General features: G+C 33.0%; 1 protein-coding gene across 1 annotated transcript; it reads right to left on the bottom strand.

The window, feature by feature from the left end:
* Window positions 1-9,874: 9,874 nt before the first annotated feature.
* On the bottom strand, window positions 9,875-10,339 carry LOC149250972 (uncharacterized). The gene has a single exon (XM_089453804.1). It carries the CDS (start codon window positions 10,337-10,339, stop codon window positions 9,875-9,877), a length of 465 nt encoding a protein of 154 aa, XP_089309930.1.
* Window positions 10,340-10,920: the final 581 nt, after the last annotated feature.

A 10,920-nucleotide genomic window follows, 5' to 3' on the forward strand; every position in this document is an offset into this window, starting at 1 on the left:
CAAATGGAAAGACACTTCAAGGTAAAAATGGATCATGATAGTCATAAATACTTTTTAGAACAAATATTATCTATAGAAGAATAGAAAAAATGGGTGACAAATATATTGGGTTATGAGTTTGACATCATCTATAGAAAAGGGAAGCAAAATTTTGTTGCAGATGCACTCTCAAGAAAGGATGAGGATGTGGAAGCATTGTTTTGTGATATTTCTATTATCCAACCAGATTGGATAAATGAGGCAAGGGATGAATGGAAGAAGGACGAAGAAGTGTGGCCACTCATTCAAACATTGCAGAAGATCGCAATTCAAACAATATTGCCAGAACTTGAAGAGGAAGGAAAAATCATATTGGAACTTGGAGCAGTCACAGAAACAAGAAATCGATAGCTAAAAAATCGATCAATTTCAAAGTATCTCATCAAGTGGAAGAACTTACCCTTTGAAGATTCCACATGGGAGGACAAGAATATTCTACAGAAGCATCAAGAACTAATCAAGCATTAAGGACAACACTTTTTGAAGGAGACAGGCATGTTAGGCCCCTATACTACTAGTGTAACCCGTTATTGTTATTAGTACAACACCTTTATTATATTGTTGTATCCATGTAGTCCCCATATTGTTACTATTGTGCCCCATAGAAGTCCACTATTGCTATTATTGTGCTCTTACATTAATTTTTATGTCGGCTCTGATTATAATATGACTCCTTAGACTCCTATATATAGAAAGGAGGTCTTGTCATTTGTATCATCCAAGAATTTTTCTTTTGTGTAATGTAAAGGAGGTTGCCCCATGGAAGAGGTTGAATTCTAAGGCGTTCAACTATCTTTTCTATCTTTTTGTGAGCTGGTTTTATAACATATAATGATTGGCAATGCAACCTTTAGGGTCATAGTCATAATGGGGAGAAGTAGATAACCAAATCTCCTCAAGCTCTTTGGCTTATTTGATTATGTGCCCTTTGTCTCAGATATTAATGTCACCAAAATTTATTTGGAAGGTTGGCCAAAGATTATTTTGCATCTTACTCAACATTTTGGCTTGCACATACAAAACAACTTGATTAGCCACTTCTCTCAAAGCAAGTCTTTCTAGAATATATCAGGGCAAAAGAGGGGACCAACTTCATTACCAAAAACTCTGCTGCAGGAAAATTATTCTTCAACAAAGCAACAACCTATTGATTTTAGGAATTCTTTCATATTATCACTTATTCTGGGAGGTATTGTTCCAAATAGCACTTGATGCAAAGGAATCAAAACGTAGTGGAAAATATCACAAGAATGGTATTTAAAATTAGACTTGCATAGAATATGAGCATAATTTTGAATCGTTATTTCCTCCTCACATGGGTAATTCCATTTCATGAGGGGAAATAGGACCGACACAATAACAACATCTAACAAATAGACTGACATACAAAAAATATAATTGAACTCGGGGGGGGTGACACTCGCAACTTCACTGAATTTGTGATATTCTATAACAACAGGTCAACCCAGTTTAAGCATTTACCCTCATTCAAAATTCTATGGATTATTTTGATCCATTTAATTTTAGAATGCTCAAGATCTTATTCCCCTTATAATTTTCTTAGCATTTTAATAAGCAAAGTAAGAGGCTTCTTAAAAATAGCTATTAGATAGTCCTTTTTTCCTTTGAGGTTGAAACCTTCTGATTCTTCTCTCAACCATTATTCAATTACTATATCATAATTTTCGTGAGCTTCCTTCAACACATTACTTTCAAATTTATCAAGAAACTCATAATTAAGTGATATTTGTGGAGCACTGAGCTTATATATGGCCAATAACACCTTAGATTTTGAGGATGCTATCACTAGTTCTTAATTGTTAGATATTGTTCGGATTTTAATATTAACGCAAGAGATAATCCACAAAATCATGTCATATTAGGGAAAAAAATTGGCCCTATTTGCTACTTTATGTGCCTCTTCTAATATGATTCTTTCAAAAAAAATGTTCTTTGCTTCAGTAGCTCTTGAACTTTTTAACCATTCCCTTTGCTCAAGTTATCCAAATATCTCATTTCAGGTCATCATACCTGGTTTTTGCATCTTATAGGTTGTATCTGACATGAGTAATGCACAAAAGTTCACTTTTTCTTCTGGTCCAACATCCATGCTCCTAATATTTTCTTTAACCTGCTCTATTTGTTGTTTTTTCGTTGCAAATTTTCCCTTTTTTCCAGTGTATAACAAGTAAATAATAGCAAAGGATATATAACTTTTTATTATCTAAAATTTGAAATTGAATTTAAGAAATTCTAAAAGAAATATCGTTATTCTTACACAAGATATTTTGAAACTGCTGCTATGTTTCCTTAATTCAGTGGTTCTTGTAACATGACTTAAGAAATGAGCATGCAATAAGAACACCCTAAAATCTTAAGTTTGTAATTCATGATTTTTTGTGTTTTTTGGCATTTTAAGAGTTGTAAACATTAAGAAAGCATATATAAATTTTGACAACTCAAAATTTGGAATTGAATTCAAGAATTTGCAAAAAAAAAAAAAACATTATGCTTATGGAGAATTGCTGAAAATGGTACTATGTTGCCTCAATTAAGTTCTTCTTAGATGATTTAAAATAACATCATGTAGGAAAAAGAATTTAAACTCTTAAATTTGACACTAAAGAGTTTCCTTCTTTTGTCGTTGCTATTTTATAACTTGTAAATGCGAATGCAATATACATAAGTTTTGCTAATTTAAAATTTGAAATTGCACTCAACAATCTCTTAGAAATAATGAAATTATGATTACATAAAGGCTTTTGAAAATGGTACTTAGTATACTTACTTCAAATTATCTTCAAACAATACTCTAGAAAAGAGAACCCAAGCACAATTGCCTAAAATCTTAAAATCCTATTTAGAAAAACGCAAAAAGAGCGAATGAACATGTGCATCGATTCACTATAAATGGACCAACTGTTTTTTTATTTCTGAGAATCACAAAATGATTAAAAAATGTATTATTGATCTAACAAATAATCTATTCAACTTGAAATGAGAAATTTTGAAATATTTATTAAAAACTGCACTACACACAAATCAACAAAAAAAAGTATTTTATTTGCATGATCAGATAGATCGGAGGTTGGGCAGTCCACTAGTCAAGCATTTCTAATTTTATAATTAATTTTTTATATCTCAATCCTGACTATACCATACTCATTTATCCTCTATATTGCATGAATCGTATAGTCGAGATGTTGGACAGTCAATATTTTTCTTTCTTTTGTGATTCACTTGTTGTATCTCAACCTTGACTATACCATAGTTGAGTCATTTCATTAGGTCATTTAGTTTGAAGGTTAGGAAATGCCAAGGTTTGGAGGTTGCTCAGAGTATTTATAATAAAACGCCTAGTCATCCTCAATTTCTAGTCGCATGGTCAAAAGGTCGTGCAGTTTAGAGTTCAATTTGTTTAACGCTTTTTGTTTTGTTTTTCTTTAATTTTGTGACACAAAAGAAAAAAGGGTCCTTGTAAACCTGATAACATGAATGAAATTTATTACTTGGAGTTTTAAATTAGATCCTATGTATCAAAATGTTACTGAACATGCATCATGGAATGAGTGCATATTTTTTTTTGAATCACAAATAACATTACTAGTAACACATGAGATTTGTATTCCTCTTGTGCACAATTAATTTATGCTCATATTTTAATTACAATTGGTAATGAAAAATGAATGGCACATGCAATTCTACCTTTAGCTCTTGTGTGGTATTTACTTAATATTAGAAATAAATACTCGATTAGTAAATGTCTAAATAAATTTTTGGATTCTAGTTACTTGAAACTAGCGATCGAGGCTAGATTTGGTAATTTCTAAATAATTGTTTACATGTGTCATAGTTAAAGTTACTAATGTAGACTGTGTTTGATAACCACAAAGTAAATTGTTCAGGTAGCTGAAAGCATATTATAGACTTTCTATACATAGAACTATTCCTTCAACTAAAATACAAAACTATTTTGAATCTTTTTTTCCAAAGCAATCAAAGATATTTTTGAAAACAAAAAACACTTTAAAGACACTTGTATCATGTTTAGCGATATTGCAGTGAAAACAATGAATAAGAACCAAATCAAAATAGCAGGGACAAATGAGTGACAAACTTTATGGATTCTGAATCTTTGAACAAAAGAGAGTATATCTAATATCATCACGTATATCATAGCTATCACGTTTTTTCATTCCTTTCCTCTTCGATGGCACAGATTTGAGACTATCTTGCACAACGCATAACTACAAAATCAATAAGAGGAAGTCTATGAACATTCACCAAGTACATGAAAGGAAATAGCAGTGATAATATTTGTCTTTATTTCAATCAAATTCCTAAAAGAGGAGTAGGAAAATGGAATATTTCTCAATGATTGGAAGATGTACAATGTGTCCTTTGCTAACAAGAATATGTTAATAAGAATTATGATTAGGGTTGCATAGATATGCTTTTTATGTCCATGTACACTTAGATTGAATTGATGTTAGTAATTTTTTTCTTATTCATAGCTCACTCATGAAATAATATTTCTATGCCTCTAGTTAAATTGAATGAGAAAATACAAAGAGATATATAAAAAACAAGATAAACCTACAACTTTTGTTACACTAACAATGAGAGTAAGAGAAGAGTATTTAGAACACAGAATGGTTCTAGTATTCGTGAACCATGAAATTTCCTACAAGGTTGGAAATTGAGACAACATAAGCATAGGTAAAACATAACCATGCATATATTTCTTAATATGTGACAAAGAACATTTTTTCCCTTGTACATGAAAGCATGTCTTTTTTTTTATTATTACATTACAATAACAATAATTAGAATTCACTCGATATAGATATTGAGCCAAAGAACATATGTAGACCTTGTAGAGGCCTAGTACAAAAATCAATATACCATAATTCACCTTGTGAAAAAAAGGCTTTATTATCAATGTACAACAAAAAGGTTCAAAAATCACAAGAGTAAAAATGACATTTATGAATTCCCAGTTTACCTAGAAATGAGTTTAAGATCATTTTTGTTTTCCTAGTTTCTAGATTCAGTGACCTAGTGTAGCAACTGTGGTGCTCTACAAATAAACGAAAAATATAATATAGATCCCATAAGGAAAGGAGAAGAATGAATTATTTGCAAAGGTACATGAAAAACAAACACTAAGATTGAAAATAACAAAATTATAGGGAAAATATGGATTGTGAGATTAATTATTGGAGTTATATTTAGTGCGACTTTTTGGAGTTTCTGGTGTTGGAATTCGGCATAACAATTTGTGGTGAAATCATGATTTTTGTTATTTAAACTAGATTTTTGACTCTATATATAGATTTAACACCTAGAAAAACCCCTAGGGAACTTCTATTGTGCAGGGTTTACCCATCAAGCTTGTGATTTCAATGAATTCCTGCCAAATCTAAGAGAAATTAGACCATAAAAATCGACCAGAAAAGCTTCCAAAAAGTTGCACTAAAGACAACTCCTTAATTATCATATTAACATTAAAATATTAAAATATGCAATACATGCAGACTAGTTCCAGTTTAAGAAATGAGTACATTTTTAACTGTATCATGATTATGCAACTGCACAATACTGTTATACTGATTATGCCAAATGGAAAATGTGTGTACCCAAATATTATTTCATAACACTTCCCAATAATATTAAATAATAGTTAATAAGTGCTTACAAAACACATACCTCTTTATCCATAAATTTATGTTTTCCTTGTCTCTTAGTCATTCCACTGTTTGAAGTGTTTGGCATGTGTTTTGGATCATCATTGACCTCAATTAATTGATTCACTAGCAATATTGGTACAATTAGAGCATGTGGTTGGAGAGAAATTGTAGACACATTTTCTGTTATACTCAGTAACTCTGTTTTAACATGTTAATCTGACATATGTTATTTATTGGTGTATTGATGCAAATAACAATTTTTTCTCCAAATTTAGGGCTAAATGAAATTGAATTAACACTGAAAATAGTTTTACTATGTTTAATGAATACAAGAATAAAATCACTTGATTCAAAGATTGAACAACATTCAACATTTCATAAGTAGGTGCATCCAAATATACAAGTTTAACGATACGTTTATCAATCATAATGAGTTCCATATTGTTACAGTGAAAGCACAGACTCCATAGTGACATGACAAATAAAAAATAAAAAATCAAGGTTTTGATGATTGAGAGATTATTTTACACATTTTTCAATCTCTTATTTACAATATATCTAGAGCACTAGGTTGAATATATTAAATAATAGATATATAAAATATCCAAGGCAATATTGTTATAAAAAACATTGTGGTAGAGAGAAACTAAAAACTGTCATAATGTCCAAGTAATATTGATTACATAGGCCAATCAAAAATTTATCATAAGAGCTCATAGTTCAAAATAACATATGTTTATTATTCATAGCAATGAAAGTGTGCTAAAAAAAAGTGATCACAAATTTCAAATAGTACATATATCGTTCACCATCCATCAAAGAACCATTACCACAGACCAAACATTTGAAACTATTAACATGTGCTATGGAAAACAATAAACAATTAGCTTGGAACTGAAAAGAAATGGCTATAGAAACGATGAATGCATGTGACTATGAATCACTAGTAACAAAGAGGAAAAAAAATTATCCGACATTTTGTTAATTCATTAGATAATAAACTCATAATTATATATAATTGCAATGCAACACTATATAGATTAGGAAATAAAAATGCCTGTGCAAGAAAGCCAATCAATAGAAGCACACAGTCTGTGAAAAAACACTTGTGCAAACATAAAAATAAGAATGATTTGATCTATAGAAAAATAAACTGAAAATACAGGTACCTTAATTCTTGTACTTATTTTCACAAAGAACATTCAATTGTGCATATTCATAAATGAACACATTGATACACATGGAAATTTTTTGTTTCCTTCTTTTTTGTTTTGTTCCCTAACATAACACAATTCTAGAATTTACAACAAATGAGAAACCAAGCTAGTATTTTAACAGTGGAGAGAAAAACATCTCGAAATATATAATTTGGCATACTAATTATTCTAGAGTTACATTATGTTACTGTGGAGATAATATCTATTGTTCTTATTAACAAAAAAAGAGACCATAGTCTTATACAAAATTTGATATAACTGAAATATCATATTTCATAATGTGCACTTTTCTCTTTGTTTTCATGTGGAGCAAGAAACATTACACAAAAAAGAGAAGAAAAAAATAGTTATCAAAAATAAAAAAGGCAAAAGAAAGTATTCTTGATTGAGATATTTCAACATCTATCCATAAAGCACTTGACTAGATGTTTTTTAGTGTTTTGTAATTCTGCAACATGCAATAAAAGAAAATTTATTCTGCAAGTATTTTTCAATTATGAATTCGTGCCATATAGAAAACTAAAAGTGAAGATAGAAATGATAGCTTAACTATCAAAATGTATGGACTTGATATACAAAAGAGTATTTTTGTCTACTGGTCACAACTCTTTTATCTTAGCAATAATGTTGTTAACTGTTAAACTAAAATGAATTTGAATACAATGTTTTCTTAAATTGAAAACTATAGATTATATGCTTTGCATATATTCCTAAAAACTTGTCTCAAGAATAACTAGGAAATGTTCTTTTAGTTGTGGCATATGTAACACATAACTAATTTTGCAATTTTATGTTTCCAACATGCATTCAACACTATGGCCATACATAAAAGTTGTGCCATCTTTAAAAATTGTGCATTTGTCTATGGTTGGATGGACAAGTTGTTTGCATTTATTGCAAATTCACTGAAAAGGAGAAGAGAAAACATTTCTGGCTTTCAGCACTCCCTAGATCTATTTTTTTTTTTTTAAGAAGGAAAATTGAATTGTTAGAACCAATGTGTATTATAAAAACATAAGATTTTGCACATGAAACTAAAATTATTGTTACTTGGAAAAAGAAGCTATTGGTAAATATACCTGTGTTCTTGACATCGCAAAAGACAATAAATGTGCTTTCGCACAATAATCATTCAATGGCTCAAGAAAAGTTGTTGATCCAAAGCGTAACTGTCGACTCCCTTTCACATCATTTCTAACAATGTTTTTGAACAAACAAAGTAGATTCATCTTTGATGCCGATTCATACTGTATTTTGAAAAAATTCTCTCTATGACTATTGTTCAATAAAAATTGCAGTCAACGAGAAATAATTTTTTTGGTTAAACAATCTATGAAAAATAGTAATGAGATAATTTATACCTTAATAACAATGCAAAACAAAGATACAATAACATGGTTTCAAAGAAACTATCAGCTTTTATGTTCCAAACGCAAGTATAGTTTTTTTTTTCTAAGTAATATTGTTCTATTAATATGGTACAAAAAGATGTTATAGAGAGGCTTGACTTCAAAGTTCTTAAGCATCAATCATCACCAAAAATGAATCTCTTTGTTTTGGACTGCCCCAACATAGGGGAAACCAATCCATTGAACCATAAATACTAGCCCAACATAGGGGAAACCAGCCTATTGAACCAGAAAGAAAACCACTTCTAGGTAAACATTGTTTTTCCAAAAAGACTGAGAGAGAAAAAGCATGTCTAGAATCAAAAAATAGGAGTCCTAAAAACACTACCCAAATTTAGACATATCCACCTGGCAGAACGCAACAGTAACAGGTTGCCACGCGTCAAGTCGATGGATCCTCTTGGGCTGGTTCCTCCTCAATTCTACACGCAAATTGGTACCATTTATCATCCGCGTCAGACACGCCACATCCTTGAGTTGGTGGAGCCTCCTCAGTGCCACCTACGCCCATCTGCGTTTCATAAGTGTGCTTCTTGAAGCCTTCGTGCCATTATGCTTTCCGCCCTCAACTGAAGGACCGCCAACTATATCCTTGCCATGCAGAGTCACTCTGCCTTTGTTTTGTTGTCTATTTCCAGGAATGTTGATTCCTGTGTTGTCTGAAGCCTCCATGCTTTGCTTTCCCTTGAGCCCAGATGGACGATCTTGCGGTTCAGATTATTCCGCAAAGGAAATTGTTACAATAGCAGTGATTATAGGCCAATTTAAGGTGCTTTTGAAATAGAACTGGGTGCTGTGGGGAGCAGGATAAGGTGGAAGAGGGAAACCTGCAGCACGAACTACTATGTCTCTCCCTTCAATGGCTTGGATTCTAACATGACCCCTCACACTTCTAGTATTTGGGTAGTGGCTGAGAGGATTAAGCGTATCAGTGGAGGAGTCATGGGAATCGATGGCAGAACTGGTCGAAGGCGGCTTGCGGATGATGCCTCCATGGGTTTCGCCATGCCTGCTACGCATGCAGTGCCTAATGTGAGCCATAGCAGGATTATGAGTTAAGTTGACAACAAAGCAATTGGAAGTATTTCAACACGAAGAGTGAGCATGAGAGGTCTGGTCCTGGTCTAAGGTACAGTGTCTAGAGTGAGAGAAATGAAATCCGTTGCCAAGATACAGGTAAGGAAGTAACTAACATTGATTGTCGGTCACAGTGCAAATGTAAGGTTCAACAGTTTGCAGAGGGTAGATGCCTTGGAGCAAAGGAGGAATTGTAGATCGATTTGCAGGGGCCATGGGTATGAGGAAGATGAATGTGTCTCAACTTTCAGATTCATTTATTGCCTTCTGCAATGTGTTAAGAATTTGCTTGAGGTTGGCATGGGGGATGATGTTGGTAGCCATATGGCTCTCCTGTCTGCCAGCCGACCATCTAATCGCATTAATTAACAGGATTGACACCCACATCCGGGTGTGTTTCTTCCTCATTTGCCCTTTCCTTTTGCACCAGATCATTGTAATCCTATAGTTGAGGAGTGGTAGCTATAGAATTAAGTGTTCCTACATGAAGAGTCTTTTCACTATCAATTTCGATGTTAGTTAAGAAATCTGCTACTTTGTTACCATTCCGACGAATGTGCTTAATGGTAACTGCTTTTTGAGTTAATGGACACTGTTCAATCTGCTCCAACCATTCCGCCAATATCAAACTGCTACCAACTTTGTGTGATGGGGTTCCCTTCAATATTTGATTAACCATGTCAATAAGAATCTGAAAGTCCCCTTCAATTATAAGGGGGAATAATCCATGGCTCTGAGCAAGGAGAAGTCCTTGCCATAACCCTTCTAATTCAGCCGAGTTATTTGTATCCCAACCAATTGAACCCATAGAAGTTTGGAGAGCTTTGGCCTTGTGATTTCTGAAGATTCCTCCAAATCCTACCTTACCTGGACCTTTAGATGCTCCGTTAAAGTTGAGTTGAGCCATGTGTGGTGGATGGGGAGTCCATCTATTAGGTGTCGCTCTTGGAGGAGAATTTTTACCTTGGTGAGCCTGTTTGTGGTGCCACTGTAGGTTCCAATTTACCCAGACATTGTTTTCTTGAGGAGTGGAGGGGAAATCATCGTCAAGCCATGTTTGGAGCAGAAACATATGTTATTCCATAGAACTTCTATAGGAGAGGAGTGGTCGTTGAAGATGTGACAATTTCTCTCTTTCCACATAGTCCACATGAGAAAACTTGGTATGAGTTTCCATAAAGCTTTTAATAGTTTGCTTTTGTAAGGACAGGTTGTCCAAGTGCGTATGGTGTTAGTGGAATCCTCCTTACTTCATCCATCTCTTTGACATCTGAAGCTAACTTTATCCCAAAGTCAGTTTGCCAATGAACATGAGTTTAGTGGATGCTCAGTGGTTTCTTCCTCCTATTTACAATTTGGGCACACGGAAGGTCCGCGAAAGCTTCACTTCCGTAGATTGTCCCAAGTAAGGATTTTGTTTTTGCAAAGCAACCAGAGGAAGGTAGATATTTTTGGCCAAATTAGGGGATCCCAAACTTTGTTCCAGAT

The sequence above is a fragment of the Pinus tabuliformis genome, chromosome 7, assembly GCF_031772625.1.
Source record: "Pinus tabuliformis cultivar Carrire ecotype Pingquan chromosome 7, CPIR1, whole genome shotgun sequence".
NCBI classification, from domain to species: Eukaryota; Viridiplantae; Streptophyta; class Pinopsida; order Pinales; family Pinaceae; genus Pinus; species Pinus tabuliformis.